Raw genomic sequence first — 27768 nt, 5'->3', positions numbered from 1 at the left:
CGTGCTATAAAAAATATATTCTTAACTGGTGCTTTATTATTATTATTATTATTATTACAGACAACGATTAAAGATTTGAAGATTCTTTAAAGAGATTAGATAGATGTAGTAGATCTTTGCACATGTCTTTGTTTTTATATTGCGATATATTGTAATAATTTAAGAGATATGCTTCTATACATATGCTTGATATATTGACTGAAAAGGTTTCTACCCAAAGTGCGTACATCATAAATCCATAGTAGCTCTCTGTGTACGACATCATCTTCTTAGTTGCTGTTCTTAGTTGCTGTTACAACATACTTTCAGGCCCCCCGTCACCATTGTGTATGGTTGTATGCCAATCGTTTCCGGATAGATAAAATGATATAGAGCCTTAACATGGAATGTTTGATTGAAGTATTGCAACATAATGATAAAGATAATAGTATATCATGATTTTCAGCGTCAGTGTTGTTTGCTTCAACAGAATGCACTTCAATGTAGTGTGTAATAATTGTTACTGTATGTCAGTGATTCATTCAGATTCAACTCAATATAAAATATAACTATTGCAAAATGAAAACAAACATATGATTTAGTTTAACTACTTGAGCTTAAAATCCAATAACTAAGAACCTTGACTAGAATGTCATTATACAGTCCTACAAAATTGAGACTTAGACATTTATGATAAATTGATATCATATGTCCCATTATGAAATAAACAAAAGTAAACAATTGTGAATTGTAAAATGGTCACTCAGACCCAGAGCCTCTACTTAAAAGTCCAAAGGAACAAATGGTCCATTTGAGGCCACTTAATTCCTCAAAATGAAACAATTCAAACGCACAAAACGTAAAGCATTTGGTAGAATATATGGCACTTTTGGAGCCACTTATCATGTCACTTCCACTTGTAAAATGTTACATGGAAATCAAGGGCAGATAATCCAAGGGAGCTAACTCTGGATGACCCAATATATTGCAGAATCTGAACCATATCGCGATAATATCGCGAGATACTGTACCGATATCTACCGGTTTACCGGTAGTATTGCATACCCCTAGTTTTAATAAGATATCAAACATTATTTGTAAAGGGAAACGTTTGCCATTGTTTTCTACGCTGGAATTATGCAATGGTTTACTGTAAAGGCTAGCTTCTTTGATCAAAATACGGAAATAAATGCTGATGGAATTGGTTTATCAAACATTAATAGACTAAAACGAAAGATTTTACTTACGCAGTACACATTTTCAGTAACAAGTGGTTTCTTTGTGACAGATGCCTTCAGTAGGGCAGCCGCTCTCGTAGTTATCGAACATATGTTATATTTGCCATTTAACATCGATGCAAAGCATATGCGTATGAAACTTTGCTTCTTTTGTTGAATATGAGGCTATGCCGTTACTTGTTGTTTCAGCTGGGAACTTCACCCTGTTCGTCCCAGACAACAAGGCCTTCAATGTTCTGCCAAGAAACATCACAGGAAACAAGACCCTGCTGAGACAGCTCATCCTCTTCCACTCCGTCAATGGAACTTACAACAAATCCGAGATTGATCCGAAACAAGAGAACTGAGGACGCTGTCTGGAAGATTCCTGCACTTTAACCACACCAAGACTAAGGTAAGCAAGAACGACAAATACTAAAGTGGAGATTCCAGTATTATAATCACGCTAAGACCAAGGTAAATAAGGACGTCAGATAATGTAGTGGAGATTCCTGTTCTTTAACCACACTAAAACCAAGGTAAAACAAGAACGACAGAAAATATACTGGAGATTCATGTTCTTTAACCGCACTAAGACCAAAGGTAAAACAAGGACAAGAGACGCTGACATGTGAATTCATTTACTTTAATGATATTTAGACCAAGGCAAAACAAGAATAACAGGCACTTTTTAGTAAATTTCTCTGTTTCAAAGACACAAAGACCACACTGCACTGCCTTCCATAAGACCAAGGTACACAAAACTCACTGCAGATTTCGACCTTGGCCATATTGATTTAGATCTGAGGCATTCTATTCTATCCTTTTTATCGTTAATGCAGGCAGTGTTTGTGAACGGTGTCAATATCACGGGATTCAACAAGAGAGCCTCCAACGGCTTCATCTTCCTTGTCAGCAAGGTCGTGCTAAACGGATCAGGACTGCTCAACAAAACCAACAACAAAACGTCTGGACAACTCCACCGTCAAGCATATGTCCTGTGTCGTAATGGCACATGGGGTAGAAACTGCACTCACCTTGGCAACGGTACCTATGGCAACAGCACATTTTGCCCCAACGGGACCTTTGGCGTCAACTGCACTTACTATGGCAACGGCACAATCTGCCCCAACGAAACCTTGGGTGTCAACTGCACTCGCAATGGCAACGGAACCCATGGCAACATCACATTTTGCCCCAACGGAACCTGGGGTGTTAACTGCTCTCACCATGGCAACGGCTCAATTTGCCCCAACGGGACCTTTGGCGTCAACTGCACTTACTATGGCAACGGCACAATCTGCCCCAACGGAACCTTGGGTGTCAACTGCACTATGAATGGCAACGGTACTCATGGCAATATGACGCATGGCAGTATAGCACATGTTCTACCTCAGAGCTATGGTCAGTACAGCACCTTGATTGTGGACTTGATGAAAACTGGAACCTGGAGCGAGATCGAGAGTAAGTAACATTTACTTCTTGAAGACAGAATGTCAGTCTTTGGTTTAACTTTGCCTTTGTTTCATTCGTTTTAGATTTGTTTCTAACGTGTTCATTAGTATAAGCCACGATTATACAACAATTCAGTCAATGCTTGAACTGAAACATGAACTTGCCTTTGGGGCCAAACACGTATTGGTTAACATGTCGCTTCCGTGAATACACAATGCCTATAATCTCTTCCTGTAGGACCCCAAGTGACCCTTCTTGCGCCGACCAATGCAGCGTTCAGCAGCCTCCCCTTGACGGCCTACCGAAACAACCTTGACAAGCAGGCCAATTTTCTGAAGAGTATGTACGCCTCTTTGTTTCATATTCCACAAAATATTCACATTTTACTTGACACTAACTGGGTATTTCTTTAATTTGTATTTACCTACAAAAATAGATCAGCTGTATCAAATGACCATATCACACACAGTGTTGCAAGTTTGGGTGTGTTTTTCAGGCACAATGATGTACCACATCTTGGACGGCATCCACGGCCCCGATTCTCTCTGCATCAGAACGACATGCTCACCTCTCTGGAGGGACACCGCATCCACGTCTCCATGCAGAACGGTGAGACACATATCATCAGAGACTAAATGGAGTCAGACAGAGCTAGTACACATTGAAAATGATAACCAGTACACACTGAAGACCCAATCCTGTACAATATTTGTGTCTCTGCTTTGTGTACAGGCCATGATTGTCTGGGTTAGCGGTTTCTGACTACAACATTAAGTCAACACAAATTCACCCATGTGTACAGACCTTTTTCTTGGACTTTTTGACCTGTGGGTCACACAGCATTATTTTGACCTGTCAACAATTTCATTGGACAATATATTGTGATAAGATAATCGAAATCGAGGGGAAAACAATGTTTTGCATTGGCAACTCATTTGTTTGTGAAGAAATCTAATGACAAAAGTCTGTCACAGAAATGGCTTACTATTACAGTTTTTACTAATATTACGGCTCTGCTTATTATCAAGTCTTTAGTAAAGGTCTTCACATTTGGATTCCTGGACCTATGCAGACATGTCAGGTGTATTCCTACTGGCTATGTATCAGTTAGTCATGATTCAAGTAATTCTATTTGCAAATTATTATCGCATGGCTCTCAAGAATATGCCTCGAAAAGGACTGACTGTTTCAAGACTGTGTTTAAGACTAAGTATTTCAGATGTGCTTCATTTTTCTTGGACGTCTGAAGACGTCGATATATACCAAATCATTTGAGCCTACGCGATTTAGGAAACATTCTTATAAGCTCTCTCAACATGGCTTTCTAATCCTCAACCAGTGCTGTTTGAAACGGCCTAAAACCATTTTGTTGGGAATACATTGCAGGTCACGTGCAACAGTTCAACAGGGTCAGCATCATGAACGTGATTCATGCCACCAACGGCGTCATCTACGTCCTGAACGGAGTCCTTCACCTTCCAAGCAGCCCTATTGTATTGTAAGAAGTAGAGCAGAGTAACCTGTGAAAGAGTGTAGGTGAGTTTAGTTTTACGCCGCACTCAGCAATATTCCAGCTATATGGCGGCGGTCTGTAAATAATCGAGTCTGGACCAGACAATCCAGTGATTAACAGCATGAGTATCGATCTACGCAGTTGGGATACGATGACGTGTATCAACCACCCGATCCCGTTAGTCGCCTTTTTACGACAAGCATTTGTTACTGAAGATCAGTTCTAAAACCGGATCTTCACGGGTCCCCTGTGAAGAGATGTAATGCTGCATCACGTAGAATGTTGAAATAAAATGATACTACTTCGGCCGTATGTGTTTTCCTCCAACTTATCTACCGTGTTCAAGCACTAATCGCTGTTTCTTTAACTTATATCATATATCAAACACTAAATGCGGTACCTCAACTGCCGCACATGTTCCTGCATCAAAGTCTACTTCAGTAGTTATTATATGCTCACACACACTGAATGTCCGGTACCTCAACTCTGCCACACATGTTCCTGCATCAAAGTCTACTACAGTAGTTATTACGCATGCTCACACACACTGAATGTCCGGTACCTCAACTTGCCGCACATGTTCCTGCATCAAAGTCTACTACAGTAGTTATTACGCATGCTCACACACACTGAATGTCAAGGCCATCTATGGCCGACAAGGGGTATGATGATAGCTGATGGTTTTGGAGAAAAATGCCTGCTTACTGTCGAGGAAATGATTTGTAGATGTTGCAATAAGATTTTAGACCCGTGTAATGCCGCTGCCGATCGAATATAGCCCTACATAGGTGCTGTCAACGTGGCTGGAATTAATAAACGAATTTAAAAGGTGAGTTTTCGCTGTCTTGGGTGATCAAATTTTTGGCTTGGAATTGCGAAGGTAGCCGTTTTCGGTGAGTCGTGGCGTATAACTTTTGAAATAATGATCCGATTGTGACCATTTATAGCTCATTTTGTAGGCAAAATCATCTCGCTTTCGATCCGTAGGCCTCAACGGGGCCTTAAAATAGTTTACGTGGTGAAATCTAACTTTGATCGAGGAGGGTGGTTCCGTCGTTACATCCCTTTCCTTTTTATAGTAGTAGGGTAGGGTCTATATACCTATATGTCTTCTAATGTTGTTACTAAGCGTGACACACCCTGTGGTTAAACGTAAAACTATGCTTCGTCGATGTAGATCTGTTATCTCAAGAAGAGATATGAACATTATTTTATAATGGTATGGTTTCAGTCCTGCAATACAACGTCGAGCGACAGAAAAGTAGGTTTCAAACGAGAATAAATGAAATATGAACTGGCCGTTTTGTAAGGTACAACACTGAGATGTTGTTTTATTAGGGCAGCAAACAGGAAACTCCTTTGCAATGTCGTCTTGTGGTGCTCGTGCCTCGCTAAATTTCGGTGTGAGTAACTGGAAGTACAGGTGACAGACCTGGGGAAAAGGAACACCCAAAAAGCCTAGGTTACACAAAAACAGATGCCCAGTGACTTCTATAGCAATATCATAATTTATCAAAATAAACTAAGCTAAACAGACCAACCCAGGTCTGCACAAAATGTCACCAGCTTGAAGTATCTGTGCTCAGTCAACATGTCATTATGTTAAAAAACAGCTCTAAATATCTGAAAATGTTTTCAGTTTTAATCAGTAGATGGAATTACATTAAAACACACACACACACACACACAAAATCTTAAACAAAATCATCCAATCAAAGCTGCAAGATGGTTCAGTCTGCTCTGAAACTGCTTGATAAACTACGGATTCTGATTTGGTGTAGTGAACTGTGAAGTGTGATCCAGATCATCACCTTGGTTTCTGATGACTTGGTTCTGTCCGAAGCGTATTTTAGAATTTGCAGCAGGCACGAGTATGCAGTCTGCTGGACCACTCTGCACATTGTTCACACATATGGTAATGCTCACTATACAATATCGTCCAAAGTAAAACGGGACCAAACTGAGGGCTTGAAGGTTTTAAGTGGTATCCAACTATGTATTAAGTGATATCTCCCAGAATTTAATTATTAAACATCGGAACCACACCTACCTTTTCTTTAATTAATATCATAATTACACCCACCTTCTCTATATTTAAAATCAGAACCACACACACTTTCTCCTTTATTCACAAAACATTGCCACACCCACCTTTTCTTTAACTGATATCACCCGTGAAGATCATGGTTAGAATTGATCTTCAGTAACCCTGCTTGTCGTAAGAGGCGACTGGCGGGATCAGGTTAAGTCAGGCTCGCTGACTTGGTTGACACATATCTTCGTATCCGAATTGCGTACATCGATGATCATGTTGTTGATCACTGGATTGTCTGGTCCAGAGTGACTGAGTGAGTTTAGTTTTACGCCGCACTCAGCAATATTCCAGCTATATGGCGGCGGTCTGTAAATAATCGAGTCTGGACCAGACAATCCAGTGATTAACAGCATGAGTATCGATCTACGCAGTTGGGATACGATGACATGTGTCAACCACCCGATCCCGTTAGTCGCCTTTTACGACAAGCATTTGTTACTGAAGATCAGTTCTAACCCGGATCTTCACGGGTCCCTATTGAAGAGATGTAATACTGCATCACGTAGAATGTTGAAATAAAATGATACTACTTCGGCCGTATGTGTTTTCCTCCAACTTATCTACCGTGTTCAAGCACTAATCGCTGTTTCTTTAACTTATATCATATATCCAAACACTAAATGCCCGGTACCTCAACTTGCCACACATGTTCCTGCATCAAAGTCTACTTCAGTAGTTATTACGCATGCTCACACACACACTGAATGTCCGGTACCTCAACTTGCCACACATGTTCCTGCATCAAAGTCTACTACAGTAGTTATTACGCATGCTCACACACACTGAATGTCCGGTACCTCAACTTGCCACACATGTTCCTGCATCAAAGTCTACTACAGTAGTTATTACGCATGCTCACACACACACTGAATGTCAAGGCCATCTATGGCCGACAAAGGGCGTATGATAGCTGATGGTTTTGGAGAAAATGCCTGCTTACTGTCGAGGAAATGATTTGTAGATGTTGCAATAAGATTTTAGACCCGTGTAATGCCGCTGCCGATCAGATATAGCCCTACATAGGTGCTGTCAGCGTGGCTGGAATTAATAAACGAATTTAAAAGGTGAGTTTTCGCTGTCTTGGGTGATCCAAATTTTGGCTTGGAATTGCGAAGGTAGCCGTTTTCGGTGAGTCGTGGCGTATAACTTTTGAAATAATGATCCGATTGTGACCATTTATGGCTCATTTTGTAGGCAAATCATCTCGCTTTCGATCCGTAGGCCTCAACGGGGCCTTAAAATAGGATTACGTGGTGAAATCTAACTTTGATCGAGGAGGGGGTGGTTCCGTCGTTACATCCCTTTCCTTTTTATATAGTACTAGGGTAGGGTCTATATACCTATATGTCTTCTAATGTTGTTACTAAGCGTGACACCCTGTGGTTAAACGTAAAACTATGCTTCGTCGATGTAGATCTGTTATCTCAAGAGAGAATATGAACATTATTTTTATAATGGTATGGTTTCAGTCCTGCAATACAACGTCGAGCGACAGAAAAGTAGGAGTTCAAACGAGGAATAAATGAAATATGAACTGGCCGTTTTGTAAAGATTACAACACTGAGATGTTGTTTTATTAGAGGCGCAGCAAACAGGAAACTCCTTGCAATGTCGTCTTGTGGTGCTCGTGCCTCGCTAAATTTCAGGTGTGAGTAACTGGAAATTACAGGTGACAGACCTGGGGAAAGGAACACCCAAAAAGCCTAGGTTACACAAGAAACAGATGCCCAGTGACTTCTATTAGCAATATCATAATTTATCAAAATAGAAGCTAAGCTAAACAGATAGCCCCAGGTCTGCACAAAGATATCACCAGCTTGAAAGTATCTGTGCTCAGTCGGCAGCATGTCATTATGTTAAAAGGCAAGCTCTAAATATCTAGAATGTTTTCAGTTTTAATCCAGTAGATGGAATTACATTAAAACACACACACACACACACAAAATCTTAAAACAAAATCATCCGAATCAAAGCTGCAAGATGGTTCAGACTGCTCTGAAACTGCTTGATAAACTACGGATTCTGATTTGGTGTAGTGAACTGTTAAAGTGTGATCCAGATCATCACCTTACGGTTTCTGATGACTTGGTTCTGTCGAAGCGTATTTTAGAATTTGCAGCAGGCACGAAAGTATACAGTCTGCTGGACCACTCTGCACATTGTTCACACATATGGTAATGCTCACTGCTACAATATCGTCCAAAGTAAAGTAACGGGACCAAACTGAGGCTTGAAGGTTTTAAGTGGTATCCAACTATGTGATTAGAAGTGATATCTCAGAATTTAATTATTAAACATCAGACCACACCTACCTTTTCTTTGAATTAATATCATAATTACACCCACCTTCTCTATATTTAAAATCAGAGACCACACACTTTCTCCTTTATTCACAAAACATTTACCGCACCCACCTTTTCTTTAAAACTGATATCACCCGTGAGAGATCATGGTTAGAAATTGATCTTCGTGTAACCCCTGCTTGTCGTAAGAGGCGACTGGCGGGATCGAATTAGTCAGGCTCATGACTTAGTTGACACATATCTTCGTATCCGAATTGCGTACATCGATGATCATGTTGTTGATCACTGGATTATCTGGTCCAGAGTGACTGGGAGTGAAGGTTTGTTTTACGCCGCACTCAGCAATATTCAACTATGGGCGGCGGTCTGTAAATAATCGAGTCTGGACCAGACAATCCAGTGATTAACAGCATGAGTATCGATCTACGCGAGTTGGGATACGATGACATAGTAATCCAACCATATCCGTTAGTCGCCTTTTTACGACAAGCATTATTTGTTACTGAAGATCAGTTCTAACCCGGATCTTCACAGGTCCCTGTGAAAGAGATGTAATGCTGCATCACGTAGAATGTTGAAATAAAATGATACTACTTCGGCCGTATGTGTTTTCCTCAACTTATCTACCGTGTTCAAGCACTAATCGCTGTTTCTTTAACTTATATCATATATCCAAACACTAAATGTGGTACCTCAACTTGCCACACATGTTCCTGCATCAAAGTCTACTAGTGTAGTTATTGTGCATGCTCACACACACTGAATGTCCGGTACCTCAACTTGCCCACATGTTCCTGCATCAAAGTCTACTACAGTAGTTATTACGCATGCTCACACACACTGAATGTCCGGTACCTCAACTTGCCACATGTTCCTGCATCAAAGTCTACTACAGTAGTTATTACGCATGCTCACACACACTGAATGTCAAGACCATCTATGGCCGACAAGGGCAATATGATTGCTGATGGTTTTGGAGAAAATGCCTGCTTACTGTCAGGGAAATGATTTGTAGATGTTGCAATAAGATTTTAGACCCGTGTAATGCCGCTGCCGATCGAATATAGCCCTACATAGGTGCTGTCAACGTGGCTGGAATTAATAAACGAATTTAAAGGTGAGTTTTCGCTGTCTTGGGTGATCAAATTTTGGCTTGGAATTGCGAAGGTAGCCGTTTTCGGTGAGTCGTGGCGTATAACTTTTGAAATAATGATCCGATTGTGACCATTTATAGCTCATTTTGTAGGCAAATCATCTCGCTTTCGATCCGTAGGCCTCAACGGGGCCTTAAAATAGTTACGTGGTGAAATCTAACTTTGATCGAGGGAGGGTGGTTCCGTCGTTACATCCCTTTCCTTTTATATATAGTACTAGGGTAGGGTCTATATACCTATATGTCTTCTAATGTTGTTACTTAAGCGTGACACGCCCCTGTGGTTAAACGTAAAACTATGCTTCGTCGATGTAGATCTGTTATCTCAAGAAGAGATATGAACATTATTTTATAATGGTATGGTTTCAGTCCTGCAATACAACGTCGAGCGACAGAAAAGTAGGTTTCAAACGAGAATAAATGAAATATGAACTGGCCGTTTTGTAAGGTTACAACACTGAGATGTTGTTTTATTAGAGGGCAGCAAACAGGAAACTCCTTGCAATGTCGTCTTGTGGTGCTCGTGCCTCGCTAAATTTCGGTGTGAGTAACTGAAGTACAGGTGACAGACCTGGCGAAAGGAACACCCAAAAGCCTAGGTTACACAAAACAGATGCCCAGTGACTTCTATAGCAATATCATAATTTATCAAAATTAACTAAGCTAAACAGACCAACCCCAGGTCTGCACAAAATGTCACCAGCTTGAAAGTATCTGTGCTCAGTCAACATGTCATTATGTTAAAAAGACAGCTCTAAATATCTGAAAATGTTTTCAGTTTTAATCAGTAGATGGAATTACATTAAAACACACACACACACAAAATCTTAAACAAAATCATCCAATCAAAGCTGCAAGATGGTTCAGTCTGCTCTGAAACTGCTTGATAAACTACGGATTCTGATTTGGTGTAGTGAACTGTGAAGTGTGATCCAGATCATCACCTTGGTTTCTGATGACTTGGTTCTGTCCGAAGCGAATTTTAGAATTTGCAGCAAACACGAAAGTATGCAGTCTGCTGGACCACTCTGCACATTGTTCACACATATGGTAATGCTCACTATACAATATCGTCCAAAGTAGAACGGGACCAAACTGAGGCTTGAAGGTTTTAACTGGTATCCACCTATGTATTAAGTGATATCTCAGAATTTAATTATTAAACATCGGAACCACACCTACCTTTTCTTTAATTAATATCATAATTACACCCACCTTCTCTATATTTAAAATCAGAACCACACACACTTTCTCCTTTATTCACAAAACATTTGCCACACCCACCTTTTCTTTAACTGATATCACCCGTGAAGATCATGGTTAGAATTGATCTTCAGTAACCCTGCTTGTCGTAAGAGGCGACTGGCGGGATCAGGTGAAGTCAGGCTCGCTGACCTGGTTGGACACATATCTTCGTATCCGAATTGCGTACATCGATGATCATGTTGTTGATCACTGGATTGTCTGGTCCAGAGTGACTGAGTGAGCTTAGCTTTACGCCACACTCAGCAATATTCAAGCTATATGGCGGCGGTCTGCAAATAATCGAGTCTGGACCAGACAATCCAGTGATCAACAGCATGAGGATCGATCTGCGCAATTGGGAACCGATGACGTAATGTCCAGCCAAGTCAGCGAGCCTGACCACCCGATCTTGTTAGTCGCCTCTTGAAGCATGGGTTACTGAAGATCAATACTATAACCGTTCAGACTCGACTATTATGCCGAGTGTGGCGTAAAACTAACTCACTCACTCATTTAACAATTATCAGAACAATATCCACCCTACTAGATTTATTATCACAATAACACACAGCTTCTTTTTTTCAAAATCATAGCTTGACCAATCTTCTTTTTATTAATGTAAGAACCAGACTGACCACATTTTTTAACATCATAACCACTTGATATCAAACTCCATCCCTTTTTTATTCAACATCGGAACCCCTCCACCTACTCTTTATCTCAGATCTGAACTTGATACGGAGAAAACGACAACTACAAAACTGTCAATAAACCTATCGTCTGCCTCAGGTCTGGAGAAAACACTTTATTTCTCGCCGTTGAAGATATCACTCTTTAATCAATCTACAATGTTTTTACACATTGTGTAATAACTTACCACCTGATGCCGGACGTATGACGTCATAATGGTTTACAGTTACAATACCTCTGTCACAATGGTATTAGACCTTGATGGACTCGGAAGAGAAGCTGAGAGTCAACACACTGTAGGCAGTTTCTATCAATTAATGTTGGAGTAATAAACAGAATATTAATCTCACTTTCGTGAAATACCATTTTATATAACTCGTGAAGATTTGAGTATTCAACTCGCTTTCGCTCGTTTGATACACATCATTAACTCATTTAATAAAAATGGCATAACACGAAAGGTCGTGTAGTATCCTCTATGTATCTAACATTGGGACCACCTACACTTTTGTACAGTTAACATCAACCTGCCTTCACCTTCTGTTTATTTATTATTAGAATCGTGTCCACCCATTCTTTATCTCACATCAACTCCACCATAGCTATTTATATCTGACCTGTCTCCTCCCTTTCTTTACCTAATGTCAGAACCGCCACCCTTTACAAGTTCAATATCAAAATGTTTACATCGGCACTTTATCTCAAATCACAAAAGCTCTAACCCATCGTTATATAATCTCACATTTCCATCCACTGTTATTCTATATAGCATTTGTTTTTATATTAGAATTGTCAATTCTCACATAAAAGGACAGGTACAATTTGTTCCAGTATTCTAAATTATAACATACATGTATCTAACATGTGCTCGTTGCAGAAAAATCATTCTAAATATATGTCGTGCCTTGATATACTGAATCTTATCACCCACGTGATTTTCTCAACCAAACACATCTCAAGATAAAAGACCAACGTTAGATAAACTTTCCGCCAGGCAATATAATGACTGTTTCAACTCAGTTCCAGCAATTAACTCTGCAGAATGAAAACACTTATCATCAGCTTAGTGGCAGCCACGGTGCTCGGGGTGGTGATGTCTCTTCCCTTCGAGCGGGACACACACTTGAACAGCTCATACCTCTTGCCAGGAGCTTGGGGGCGACGAAGTTCGCCCACTTTGTTCACGAAGCAAACCTGACAGCTAACTTCACAAGGAAGGTACTTCTTCAATGAATATTTGTGGGCACCCTACGTTCAGAATGGTTCATGTGACTATTGCAGATTATATAATACTGACAAACATAGAGTCTGAAATAGTTTTAGGGAAAAATACAATTAGGCATTTGTCACCACTCGCCCCTACCTGTAACCTCCAACATGATTTGAGAATGCGCGTAAAGAATTGGGTATTGGATAAAAAAAATTCCCGAGGAATATATTGACATTACAAAGTTCACAGTTAACAGAAATGTATTCCATGAATTAAAATTGTTAATGGATATATCTCGTCATGCATGGCGAGACATTCAAATCAGACAGGTGCCTTTATTAACATTACGGCTCCAATGTGTATCTCTGAACAGCTATTTGGCTTTATAAATATATTTCAGTTTAAAACCATTTGGAGTACAGAGGTGATGAATATTTCTATGAAAATAACTGACTGCGACCTTTTCGTACAGATACCTTTGTCACGCAAAACTTCGCACTCACGAAATAGATGAAGTTGTTATCCATAAGGGTTGTCTATATTGTCGTTTTCTAGAATCATTCAAATTTTCTGGATTATACATTTCCGCCAGAGGTATGACAGCGAGGTTACATGCAAAGTTAGACAACTGACCAAACACTCAAGCACTCTTTTCTGTTCGTGAATTCGTGTGATTAAGGTACCGGTATTCTTGTTCAACGAAAAGCCTTATTTTGGCGCTATTTCATATTGTCTTATTCATGTTGAATCAAACCTATTTGGACTTGTCTTTTTAAACATCTACAGTATCCACGATAACAAAAGCATATCAGGACGATATTCCACAGTTAATGCTGAGGGTTAATGTGTAACAGCTGTTTTTTGATTTTTCAAACTGAAACTATTGCACAATAAATGCTGAGTAATATCTGGTTACACTAAACAGACATATTTTTACTTTCAACTAGAAGCTGGACATATTTTGATCTTGTATTGATAATTGCGTACCTGTCTTTAGACTTACTACAGTTTACAAATATATAATAAAGAGTGACTATTCATGCAAATACTTAGTATTTAACTTTTAAAACTATGCCAGATGAACAGATGAGAATATTTATGTTCGAATACAGTTTCAACAGATATTTTAGCATTGGTGTTATAGTTTTCATTATTAATAGATCATAGATGCTTAATTCTTTCAAAAACAGCAATGTGCGAGTGCTTTTTGCACTATATTTTAAAATTGAACAGATACATAGTTTAGAGTTTATTTCGGTATAACGGCCAACGGCCCACTTACAAAGAAACAATTGAATAACAATGACAAGGTGACAAGACATTCAAAATTACTCATTCAAAGACATTTTCCGTTTACACAGTGATTCCTGGATCAATTTCGCATAATTGTTGAACAAGATGGGATTTTAAGATGTTATTAAATTTCATGATAGTGGTTTGAAAACAGTAATACAGTGGAAGATATCGTATTCTAGCGTTATGATAGGCAGGACATTCTAGTTGAAAATGATATTCGTTTTCGATTACATGTAGGTCACACATTAAACATATTATTTCCTTAAGGAGTATTCGCTCCCACTAACTCTTAGTGGAAATTCAGATAATCTTAGTAGAAATAGCACTCGGCGTAATTCTCTGGTCGTAATGGCGTACAGGAAATATTCTGCATTTAATAATGATTTAAATCCTCGATAGTGGTCAATGTTTCAGATTCATAAACTGCGTAATACCATTCTTGAAGAATTCTAAAATTCTTGGAGTTAAACGCTTATATAATGTAATACACCTCCAACATCTTGTGAGAGCGATACAAAGGCACATACAAACATACATAGGATTTGTCGTATACGAGATGCCCAGGTTGTTCTGTTAATTTGATCGAGATTTTTCAGTAAAAGATAGATTTGTTTAGGGTATCTGTTGGCTTGTAGTCTCATTAATTTACACTAATAATTAATACTTCTCGGTAAATAATCAACATGCAGAGCATAACGTTCACAATCGCCAATTGCTGCATCATTAGAAACGTGTCTTCCAGCACATACACTAATCTCATTTAGTGCTTAACACTCAATGCGTTTATTGAAACCATTCACACTTACTTTCAGTTCATTCTTCCCGCTCTTTTATGTTTGCTTACGTCACTTCCAGTCACGTTAATTCCAATGACGTCATGTGTCTACTTCTGATGACGTCATCTTTTGTTCATCCATTGATTTCTTTTAGATTCACACAGTGAGTCTATCCTCTTTGTATCCTGCTTTAAGTTATATTTTCGCTTGCAAAAAAGTTATATTTCCGCTTTCTCGTCGAGCAGTTAGTGTTAGGCTTTGATATTGTTCAAGCGTGTGGATTCTTGGCGTTATTGTTTGGAATACTACGAATTTGCGACTACACACTCGGTATGCCTCCAAAACGAAGAGCGGCAACAAATCACAGGTTGGTGCGGAACGGCGGAAAAGTGAGGAAAACAACTGAGTCTTCGACGAAGGCTTCATCAACAAATGCGTCGGGTGAGTTACGAAACACAGAATGTTTTCATAGACCCCTGTCTACGGTTCCTCGGGTTCATGTTGAGTCTTCACTCCTTCTCCCGGTGCACGAACCGGATGATGTTGTTCCAAATACCACTCCCGATACTAATTTTCAGGAAAACGCAGCAGATAAATTGTCTGCTCATTTTGGTGCAATTTTGGAGTTAATTAACAAATCGAATTTGCCTCAAACGTCTTCCTCACAGGCATTTCGTACGCCCGCCAATTCTAACCATGCCGCTAGCTCTAGTCTTATTCAGGTTGGCAATGCTGGAGTTCCCTCTGACGTCATGGGTTCGCCCATTGGTCAATTTAGGAATCCCTCTCCTATGCTGCCGACAACATTGGCGTACACGTGAAACAGTCACTGAAGGAGAGGGTATGGAATGGTGAATACGTGGACCTGGCTCTGCTGACTGACAAACACATCGACGGCGAGGAGGAAGGTTTTCGAATGGTGACTGACAGCACAGGTAACGTAGTACTTACTCCGATGCAGGCAAAATTGTCGTCACGAAAGCCACTCGGCATTGGGGCTTGGACTTCCGGCTTTCATGTTTACATGTCTGTTTACCTTGAAAAACATTCTTCGCCTTCCACAGTGCAGGGAATGCTGTCGTATATGGAAGCAGTACGAAATGCGGCTGTCACATTTGGGGGTGATGGCTGGATCATGTATGATAAGCAGTTTCGTTGCAGAATGGCTCGTGATCCACTGAGACAATGGGGCAGAATTGATGGTGAGTTGTGGCTACGCTACATGATACCACAACAAAACCGGATCAAAAGTGCGTCGGGTATGGTAGGTACACAGGTTAACGGCACCAATGCTGGCAATAGATCATTCCCGAGTAACATTTGTTGGGATTTCAATAAGGGGTCATGTTCAAGGCTGTCATGTAGATATCCGCATAAGTGTGGAAAATGTGGCAACACCTCACACGGGGCTTCACATTGCTTTCGACAGGACGGGGTCTCACGACCCCAAAACAGCAGCGTGCATCAAAACAAGCGGCCAAATGCATCAAAGCTTAACTTCAGTGGCACCAACTCCAGTAAAATTTGAAAAATATGTCCATATTTGCTTCGTTTTGCCAGTGATAGTGTGCATAAACATCATGCAAGGTTATTGTTTTCAGGTTTTCAATCAGGTTTTCGTTTAAGGTACCAGGGTTGTCGTTCATACAGGTGGGCAGACAACTTAAAATCAACCAAGGCTCCAGATGGTCTACATGTTGTTCAAGCAAAACTGGATAAGGAGTTGAATTTGGGAAGAATTGCAGGGCCATTTATCAACCCACCCTTTAAGAACATACAGGTATCACCTATTGGGCTTGTGCCGAAGAAACAGGAGTTGGCAACCTCTAAAGTAATAATGGAAAAATCACCTGATGACTTTAGATTAATTCACCATCTCTCTTATCCACAGGGGAATTCCATTAATGATCATATTTCTCAACAGGATTCCAGCGTTACCTATGCACGATTCGACGAAGCGGTGCAAATGGCACAGAGACTAGGTCCAGGTGCATTACTGTCCAAGTTTGACATCAAGTCAGCTTTTCGCATCATTCCTGTACATCCTGCTGATTTTTGAACTACTTGGTATCTATTTCCAAGGAAAGTATTATGTGGACAAATGTTTACCTTTTGGTTGTTCAATTTCATGTTCCATTTTTGAAATGTTCAGTACATTTCTGCAGTGGTGCTTATTGCAGACACTTGCAAACAAACAAATGATGCACTATCTAGATGATTTTCTTACGGGTGGCCGAGCGGATACACAAGAGTGCAGTGACAATCTGTCACACTGTTTACACCTCCTTCAGGACTTAGGTGTACCAGTAGCGCCGAAAAGACTGTCCAACCAACAACTTGCATTACGTTCTTGGGGTTGGTTATCGACACAGTGGCGGGGGAGGTGAGAGTACCTCACAACAAGATTCAGGAAGTGAGGCAACAGATATTGGAAATGTTGGCCTCAGATGCAAAGAAGGTAACAAAGCGAGAATTGCAGTCACTTGTTGGTAGACTCAACTTCATTTGCAGAGCCATTCCTATGGGACGAGCATTTTGCCGTAGATTGATTGACCAAATTAGTACAGTGAAAGCAGCCTTTCATCGCATTCGGCTCACACGCTCAGTGAAAGAAGATCTTAACATCTGGTTGGAATTTATTTCTAATTTTAATGGAATTTCGATCTTTCAGAGATCACATTGGGATGACAATGGTACATTGCAGTTTTCACAGATGCAGCAGGCAGTGCAGGTTTCGGAGCATACTTTCAGGGCCATTGGGTATATAGTCCCTGGCCAAAGGAGTGGGCGAGTCAAAGCGTGACCAGGGATCTAACATTTCTGGAGTTGTTTCCTATTGTTTTATCAATCAGACTTTGGGGCAGGTCCATTGCAAATAGGAAGGTGCTATTCAACTGTGACAATCAGGCTGTAGTTCACATTATTAACAAACAGTCTTGCAGACCCCCGAGAGTGATGGCTCTGGTGAGAAAACTAGTCCTGTTGTGCCTCAATTATAACATCCTCTTCAAAGCTAAGTACATAAGCACAAATGAAAATGTTATTGCTGATGCTCTTTCGAGATTTCAGTGGGCACGTTTTCGGAAAGTAGCACCAGCAGCAGATCTGACACCAACACCAGTACCACAAGACATCTGGCAGATCTAGACCAGGAGGCACAGAGGCTTCTTCAGCGGTCACTTTCCAGCAACACATGGGCAACTTATGAAACTGCCATAAACACCTTGCACCTTCCGGGCGGCGCATAATCTGGATCAGGTTTGGCCGGTACCAATTGACCACATGGTACACTTCATTGCTTACATGTCTTTGAGGCAATTTTCAGTACGTACTGTAAAGACATATATATCAGCTTTATCCACTTATCATAAACTTAAGGGGATAGCACATTGTACAGAGCATTTCCTGATACATAAGCTCCTTGCTGGCATGAGTAAAGGAAACACTACAACGGATATTCGCCAGCCCATTACACTTGATCTTTTACAAGTCGTCATTTCAAATTTGCCATTCGTCTGTACATCATCCTTCGAAGCATGCCTTTTCTCAGCAGTTTTCCGCGTTGCCTTCTTTGGATTTTTCAGGGTAGGTGAATTAGTACAGAGTAAGACAGGCCAAGCAGGTATTTCAAGGAAAGATGTCATATTACAGAAAGAGCTTGGCCAAGTAACCTTGACCCTGCGACACTCAAAAGGAGACAGAGCCCAACAGGGGGGTAGTGGTTACACTTACGGCAATTCCACAGCATCCATTGTGTCCTGTCAGCGGTATGGAGCAATATCTCAACATACATCCCGCCAAGGCAGAGTCAGCTTTTGTTCATTTTGACCAATCTAATCTGACCAGATATCAATTTCAGGCAGTCATTAAGAAGGCTTTAGCCTTCAGTGGCTTACCCACCAATAATTATACATCTCATTCTTTCAGGATAGGTGCCGCAACCTCAGCAGCTGCAAATGGACTGAGTCAGCAAGTTATTCAAAAATTTGGTAGATGGGGGTCAGATTCATTTAAGTCATATATACGTTTGCCACAAATATCTATTTGACTTCAATCAAAATTTTCTGCGTTGTACAATTATGTTTCAGTATGGCTTGTGGGGTCAAGCTACCTGGCGAGGGCTCAGCAGTTTGTCTCAAGGGAGGGGGTGGACATCCTGTCTGTGGCTGGCCAGGGGAGGAATGAAGTGGCAGGAACTTCTTCCCATCGTAGAACAACAACTTAAGTCCACGCAGCATCCCAGGGCCATCCTATTCCACCTTGGCTCGAACAACCTGGGATCGGTAAAGGCCAGCCAGCTCTACCTTGACATCCATGCTGATCTGTTGCGCGTCAAATTATTGATGCCAAAGACCACAATCGTGTGGTCTAACATGCTGCCGAGGAGGCATTGGCACAGGGCACGCTGCTTCGACGCGGTGGAAGTGTCAAGAAAGAAGCTCAACAGGAGGATCTCTAACAGAGTGCTTGAGATGGGGGGTGTAGTCGTGAAACACCCGGACATTACACCCAGTAGTCCTAATATGTATTGTTGGGATGGTGTCCACCTCTCCCATGAAGGTCTGTGTAAGTTTTCTCTGGCCATCCGCGAAGCCCTTGTGCCCTATCTGTAATGCATCCTAACTAATAACGTAAGTACAGCATTAGCGTAAGTATTACATTTCCTTTATTAAATGGCTGGTGAGGGAAGGAATTTTGATTCCTGGTTCATGGTCTTAGGTGGGCTTAGCACATTAGTGCTTTTGGCCTGGATCTTGTGGGCTGCAATCATTAATACTTAGGCAATATTCAAAATTATGGCAGGACGGCTCTTCAGCGGAATCTGTTTAACCCTTCTGCTTCTCAGCGGATAGGAATCTTTTGGCTTTGCCTTATTATTGTCTGCTTTTCAGCAGAAATGCGATTGCTCTATTTGCTGCTGGCAACATTGTTGCCCATTGCTGCTGCTGGCAACATTGTTGCCCATTGCTGCTGCTGCTGCTGCTGCTGGCAACTGTAGTTGCCCATCCTAACATATGCTCATTGTTTATTAGGGCAGCCCACAGATCAGCCTCACCTCTGACCTTGAACCCAATATTCTCTTCTTGTTATCTTTTAATGCTTTCCTTCTCAAGGCATATATAAGTATCTTCTTGCTAAAGGATGTGTTTCAATAATCTCATTTAGTGCTTAACACTCAATGCGTTTATTGAAACCATTCACACTTACTTTCAGTTCATTCTTCCCGCTCTTTTATGTTTGCTTACGTCACTTCCAGTCACGTTAATTCCAATGACGTCATGTGTCTACTTCTGATGACGTCATCTTTTGTTCATCCATTGATTTCTTTTAGATTCACACAGTGAGTCTATCCTCTTTGTATCCTGCTTTAAGTTATATTTTCGCTTCCCTCCCACCCTTCCCTTGCTAGCCATCTCTTTCTTCTTTCTGTTAACAGATTGTATATTATTGGCAAAGGGCTTGTAATGTCTATGTATATATGCCGGTGTCAATAAATGTTAGGGGTGGCCTGGATCTTGTGGGCTGCAATCATTAATACTTAGGCAATATTCAAAATTATGGCAGGACGGCTCTTCAGCCGGAATCTGTTTAACCCTTCTGCTTCTCAGCGGATAGGAATCTTTTGGCTTTGCCTTATTATTGTCTGCTTTTCAGCAGAAATGCGATTGCTCTATTTGCTGCTGGCAACATTGTTGCCCATTGCTGCTGCTGGCAACATTGTTGCCCATTGCTGCTGCTGCTGCTGCTGCTGGCAACTGTAGTTGCCCATCCTAACATGCTCATTGTTTATTAGGGCAGCCCACAGATCAGCCTCACCTCTGACCTTGAACCCAATATTCTCTTCTTGTTATCTTTTAATGCTTTCCTTCTCAAGGCATATATAAGTATCTTCTTGCTAAAGGATGTGTTTCAATAATGCAGAAAGTTGTTTGCTACTTTTGTTTATCTGCATGGCTCTGGATTCTTCCTTCAAGAACGGCAAAAAAATTATGTGAACAAAACCTTCGTCCTTTGAAAATGAGACTATGCGGTTACATGATGTTTCAGCTGGGAACTTCACCCTGTTCGTCCCAGACAACACGGCCTTCCATGGTCTGTCTAGAAACATCACAGGAAACAAGACCCTGCTGACTCAGCTCATCCTCTTCCACTCCGTCAATGGAACATACAACAGATCCGAATTGATCCGAAACAAGAAACTAAGGACGCTGTCTGGACGATTCCTGTACTTTAACCACTCTAAGACCAAGGTAAACAAGAAGGTCAGATAATATAGTGTAGATTACAGTATTTTAATCACACTAAGACCAAGGTAAACAAGAAGGACAGATAATATAGTGTAGATTACAGTACTATAATCACACTAAGACCAAGGCAAACAAGAAGGACAGATAATATAGTGTAGATTACAGTATTATGATCACACTAAGACCAAGGTAAACAAGGACAGATAATATAGTGTAGATTACAGTATTATAATGACACTAAGACCAAGGTAAACAAGAAGGACAGATAATATAGTGTAGATCACAGTATTATAATGACACTAAGACCAAGGTAAACAAGAAGGACAGATAATATAAGTGTAGATTACAGTATTATAATCACACTAAGACCAAGGTAAACAAGAAGGACAGATAATATAGTGTAGATTACAGTATTATAATCACACTAAGACCAAGGTAAACAAGAAGGACAGATAATATAGTGTAGATTACAGTATTATAATCACACTAACACCAAGGTAAACAAGAAGGACAGATAATATAGTGTAGATTACAGTATTATAATCACACTAAGACCAAGGTAAACAAGGACAGATAATATAGTGTAGATTACAGTATTATAATGACACTAAGACCAAGGTAAACAAGAAGGACAGATAATATAGTGTAGATCACAGTATTATAATCACACTAAGACCAAGGTAAACAACAAGGACAGATAATATAGTGTAGATTACAGTATTATAATCACACTAAGACCAAGGTAAACAAGAAGGACAGATAATATAGTGTAGATTACAGTATTATAATCACACTGAGACCAAGGTAAACAAGAAGGACAGATAATATAGTATAGGTTCCTGTATTATAATCACACTAAGACCAAGGTAAACAAGAAGGACAGATAATATAGTATAGGTTCCAGTATTATAATCACACTAAGACCAAGGTAAACAAGAAGGACAGATAATATAGTATAGGTTCCTGTATTATAATCACACTAAGACCAAGGTAAACAAGAAGGACAGATAATATAGTGTAGGTTCCTGTATTATAATCACACTAAGACCAAGGTAAACAAGAAGGACAGATAATATAGTATATGTTCCTGTATTATAATCACACTAAGACCAAGGTAAACAAGAAGGACAGATAATATAGTGTAGAGTACAGTATTATAATCACAGTAAGACCAAGGTAAACAAGAAGGACAGATAATATAGTGTAGATTACAGTACTTTAATGATAATTGGACCTCACTAAACAAGAAGTACAGCTGTGCTGTGGTTGATTCCTGTATTTCAATGACAAGATGACAAGATCAAGGGACACAACAACTCCGTCACACTGCCGTGTAGATTCTTGAACGTGAATGACTAAAACTAAGGTAAACAAAGAGAAGGTATATGCTAGGTGGTACAAACCCCTGACAAGTCAGGGTGTATGGGAAGGTTTGTGGTAGATAGAACATGCATTTTACAGTTCAGGGTGTATGGGAAGGTATGTACTAGGTATGTTCTGACAGAAATTATATATAATATACAGCGTATTTGGAGTAGGTTTCGATCTTGGTGATGCTGATTTAGCACCCCGTGAGTCTGGTCTGTTTTCTCTTAATGCAGGCAGTTTTCGTGAACGGTATCAAGATTAGTGGATTCAACAAGAAAGCCTCCAACGGCTTCATCTTCCTTGTGAGCAAGGTCGTGCTACAGGGGTCAGGGCTGCTGAACAAAACCACCAACAAAACGTCTGGACAACACCGCCGTCAAACATATGTCCAGTGTCGTAATGGAACTTGGGGTAGAAACTGTTCTCACCTTGGTAACGGTACCTATGGCAACTTAGGATATACCGCCAACACTGTCAATCACCCAATCAAGCATGCCAATGGCTCAATATGTATTAACGGGACCTACGGCAGAAACTGCACACACCATGGCAACGGTACCCATGGAAACTTCACATATAACGCCAACAATGTCAATCATCTCATCCAGCTTGCCAATGGCTCAATATGCATTAACGGGACTTACAGAAGAAACTGTACCCACCATGGCAACGGTACCCATGGAAACTTCACCAGTCACCCAATCCAGCATGGCAATGGCTCAATATGCATTAACGGGACGTACGGCAGAAACTGCACACACCATGGCAACGGTACCCATGGCAACTTCACATATAACGCCAACACTGTCAATCACCCAATCAAGAATGCCAATGGCTCAATATGCATTAACGGGACTTACCGAAGAAACTGTACCCACCATGGCAACGGTACCCATGGAAACTTCACATATAACGACAACACTGTCAATCATCTCAACCAGCTTGCCAATGGCTCAATATGCATTAACGGGACTTACTGAAGAAACTGTACCCACCATGGCAACGGTACCCATGGAAACTTCACCAGTCACCCAATCCAGCATGGTAATGGCTCAATATGCATTAACGGGACCTACGGCAGAAACTGCACACACAACGGCGGTACCCATGGCACTTCACATATAACGCCAACACTGTCAATCACCCAATCAAGAATGCCAATAGCTCAATATGCATTAACGGGACTTACCGAAGAAACTGTACCCACCATGGCAACGGTACCCATGGCAACTTCACATATAACGCCAACAATGTCAATCATCTCATCCAGCTTGCCAATGGCTCAATATGCATTAACGGGACTTACGGAAGAAACTGTACCCAACATGGCAACGGTACCCATGGAAACTTCACATATAACGACAACACTGTCAATCATCTCATCCAGCTTGCCAATGGCTCAATATGCACTAACGGGACTTACGGAAGAAACTGTACCCACCATGGCAACGGTACCCATGGAAACTTCACCAGTCACCCAATCCAGCATGGCAATGGCTCAATATGCATTAACGGGACCTACGGCAGAAACTGCACACACCATGGCAACGGTACCTATGGCAACTTCACATATAACGCCAACACTGTCAATCATCTCATCCAGCTTGCCAACGGCTCAATATGCACTAACGGGACTTACGGAAGAATGGACTGTACCAGCTTGGCAAATGGCTCAATATGCATTATTAACGGGGCATACGATAGAAACACCATGGCAACGGTACCCATGGAAACTTCACCAATCACCCAGTCCACCAAGCCAATACCTCAAAATGCATTAACGGGACATACGGTAGAAACTGTACCCACCATGGCAACGGTACCCATGGAAACTTCACATATAACGCCAACAGTGTCAATCATCTCATCCAGCTTGCCAATGGCTCAATATGCATTAACGGGACTTACGGTAGAAACTGTACCCACCATGGCAACGGTACCCATGGAAACTTCACCAATCACCCAATCCAGCATGGCAATGGCTCAAAATGCATTAACGGGACCTACGGTAGAAACTGTACCCACCAAGGCAACGGTACCTATGGCAACTTCACATATAACGCCAACACTGTCAATCACCCAATCAAGCATGCCAATTGCTCAATATGCATTAACGGGATTTACCGAAGAAACTGTACACACCATGGCAACGGTACCAATGGAAACTTCACATATAACGCAAACACTGCCAATCATCTCAACCAGCTTGCCAATGGCTCAATATGCATTAACGGGACTTACAGAAGAAACTGTACCCACCATGGCAACAGTACCCATGGAAACTTCACCAATCACCAAATCCAGCATGGCAATAGCTCAATATGCATTAATGGGACCTACGGGAGAAACTGCACTCACCATGGCAACGGTACCAATGGAAACTTCACATATAACGCCAACACTGTCAATCATCTCATCCAGCATGCCAATTGCTCAATATGCATCAACGGAACCTTGGGTGTCAACTGCACTCGCAATGGCAACGGAACCCATGGCAACAGCACATTTTGCCCCAACAGAACCTGGGATGTTGACTGTTCTCACCATGGCAACGGCTCAATTTGACACAACGGGACCTTTGGCGTCAACTGCACTTACCATGGCAACGGCACAATCTGCCCCAACGGAACCTTGGGTGTCAACTGCACTATGAATGGCAACGGTACTCATGGCAATATGACGCATGGCAGTATAGCACACGTTTTAAGTCAGAGCTATGGTCAGTACAGCACCTTGATTGCGGACTTGATGAAAACTGGAACCTGGAGCGAGATCGAGAGTAAGTAACACATTTACTTCTTGAAGACAGAATGTCAGTCTTTTTTCTGATTTGTTTCTAACGTGTTCATTAGTATAAGCCACGGTAATACAACAATTCAGTCAATGATTGAACTGAAACATGAACTTGCCTTTGGGGCCAAACACGCATTGGTGAACATGTCTCTTCCGTGAATACACAATGCCTATAATCTCTTCCTGTAGGACCCCAAGTGACCCTTCTTGCGCCGACCAATGCAGCGTTCAGCAGCCTCCCGACGGCCTACCGAAACAACCTTGACAAGCAGGCCAATTTTCTGAAGAGTATGTACACCTCTTTGTTTCATATTCCACAAAATATTCACACGTTACTTGACACTATCTGGGTATTTTTTAATTTGTATTTACATACACAAATAGATCAGCTATATAAAATGACCATATCACACACAGTGTTGCAAGTTTGGGTGTGTGTTTTTCAGGCACAATGATGTACCACATCTTGGACGGCATCCACAGCCCCGATTCTCTGCATCAGAACGACATGCTCACCTCTCTGGAGGGACACCGCATCCACGTCTCCATGCAGAACGGTGAGACACATATCATCAGAGACTAAATGAGTCAGACAGAGCTAGTACACATTGAAAATGATAACCAGTACACACTGAAGACCCAATCCTGTACACTATTTGTGTCTTCTTTGTGCACAGGCCATGATTGTCTGGGTTAACCGTTTCTGACTACAACATTAAGTCAACACAAATTCACACCCATGTGTACAGACCTTTTTCTTGGACTTTTACACAGCATTCTTTTGACCTGTCAACAATTTCATTGGACAATATATTGTTGTAAAATCGAGATCATTGGATATTGAATGGATATTTTTTCATCAAACTGTTAACCCCAATTCGAGGAGAAAACAATGTTTTGCATTGGCAACTCATTTGTTTGTGAACAAATCTAATGACAAAAGTCTGTCACAGAAATGGCTTACTATTACAATTTTTACTAATATTACGGCTCTGCTTATTATCAAGTCTTTAGTAAAGGTCTTCACATTTGGTTTTCCTGGACCTATTCAGACATGTCAGATGTTTTCCTACAGGCTATGTATCAGTTAGTCATGATTCAAGTAATTCTATTTGCAAATTATTATCGCATGGCTCTCAAGAATATGCCTCGAAACGGACTGACTGTTTCAAGACTGTTTAAGACTAACTAATTCGAATGTGCTTCATTTTCTTTGACGTCTGAAAAGAAGTCAACTCATTTGAGCCTACGCGATTTAGGAAACATTCTTGTAAGCTCTCTCAACATGGCTTTCTAATCCTCAACCAGTGCTGTTTGAAACGGACTAAAACCATTTTGTTGGGAATACATTGCAGGTCACGTGCAAAAGTTCAACAGGGTCAGCATCATGAACGTGATTCATGCCACCAACGGCGTCTTCTACGTCCTGAACGGCGTCCTTCACCTTCCAAGCAGCCCTATTGTGTGAGATAGAGCAGAAGTAACCCTGTGAAAGAGATGCAATACTGCATCATGTAGAATGTTAAAATAAAATTCTACTGCATCGGCCGTGTGTTTTCACCTCAGACTTATCAACTGCTGCTTTTTATCTTACAACATTTGTCCAAACACTAAATGTGCTGTACCTCAACTTGTCACATATCACCCTGCACTAAAGTCTTCTACACTAATTATTACATATGCTCAGACTCTAAATGTCAACTACTTTGATACAGTCAATATCTAACATTCTGTATAGACACATGGACAAAAGTTAAACACCCCCGGTATTTTTTTACAAAGCTGAATGTTTCGGCTAACATCAGTGGTGTACATGCACAGTACGTTGGTAAAGCTAAAGTAAAGGTGGTTAAGTTTACAGTCATGAGAGACACAGCTCCCACCATGACGGAATCTCCACCAAAGGCAACAGTTGGTTGAACATTTTTGCTGCAGATGCTGTATTTCGCTTCCTCTAATTTCACAAGCGTCCATGAGTTACAATCACCTTTCGTCAGACCAATGTATTCTTTGCCAAGTCCTGCATAGACCGTATGTTTATTACCTCGGACTTATCAATCCTTCCCCAAGCACTAAACGCTGCTTCTTAAATGATAACATGTGTCCAAACACTAAGTGTCAGCTACCTCAACTTATTATACATGTCCTTTCATCAAAGTCTTGACAATAATTGTTACACATGCTCAAACACTAAATGTCAAGCAGTCCTATTGTTTGAAGTAGAGCAGAAGTAACGCTGTGAAAGAGTGAGTGAGTGAGTGAGTGAGTGCAACAGGTAGAATGATGAAATACACTTATAATGTAAGTATGTTTTCACCCCGGACTTATCAATAGTACCATAGTACTAAATGTGCTTTTTCACTTACAACATGTGTCCAAACACTAAAAGTCCGGTACCTCAACTTATTATACATATCCCTACAATAC

The 27768-nt window shown here is 40.9% G+C and overlaps 1 protein-coding gene across 1 annotated transcript; it reads left to right on the top strand.

Annotated features, from left to right (window-relative positions):
* Positions 1 to 2032: 2032 nt before the first annotated feature.
* On the top strand, positions 2033 to 26809 carry LOC124267478 (periostin-like). The gene is made up of 4 exons (XM_046702393.1): positions 2033 to 2660; positions 25531 to 25629; positions 25788 to 25898; positions 26697 to 26809. The coding sequence occupies exons 1-4, from the start codon at positions 2033 to 2035 to the stop codon at positions 26807 to 26809; spliced, it is 951 nt and encodes a 316-aa protein (XP_046558349.1).
* Positions 26810 to 27768: the final 959 nt, after the last annotated feature.

Source organism: Haliotis rubra, unplaced genomic scaffold (assembly GCF_003918875.1).
Source record: "Haliotis rubra isolate DU_JTF1 unplaced genomic scaffold, ASM391887v1 Scf1312, whole genome shotgun sequence".
In the NCBI taxonomy this organism is placed as follows: domain Eukaryota; kingdom Metazoa; phylum Mollusca; class Gastropoda; order Lepetellida; family Haliotidae; genus Haliotis; species Haliotis rubra.
This window is presented reverse-complemented; position numbering and strand designations above follow the sequence as displayed.

Bases quoted from the DNA above. Each gene is read 5' to 3' on its own strand.
- LOC124267478 (XM_046702393.1), top strand. From the start codon at position 2,033: ATGCAGGCAGTGTTTGTGAACGGTGTCAATATCACGGGATTCAACAAG. The intron at 2,661-25,530 runs GTAAGTAACATT...CTCTTCCTGTAG, and splicing joins AACCTGGAGCGAGATCGAGA to GACCCCAAGTGACCCTTCTT. The intron at 25,630-25,787 runs GTATGTACACCT...TGTGTTTTTCAG, and splicing joins GCAGGCCAATTTTCTGAAGA to GCACAATGATGTACCACATC.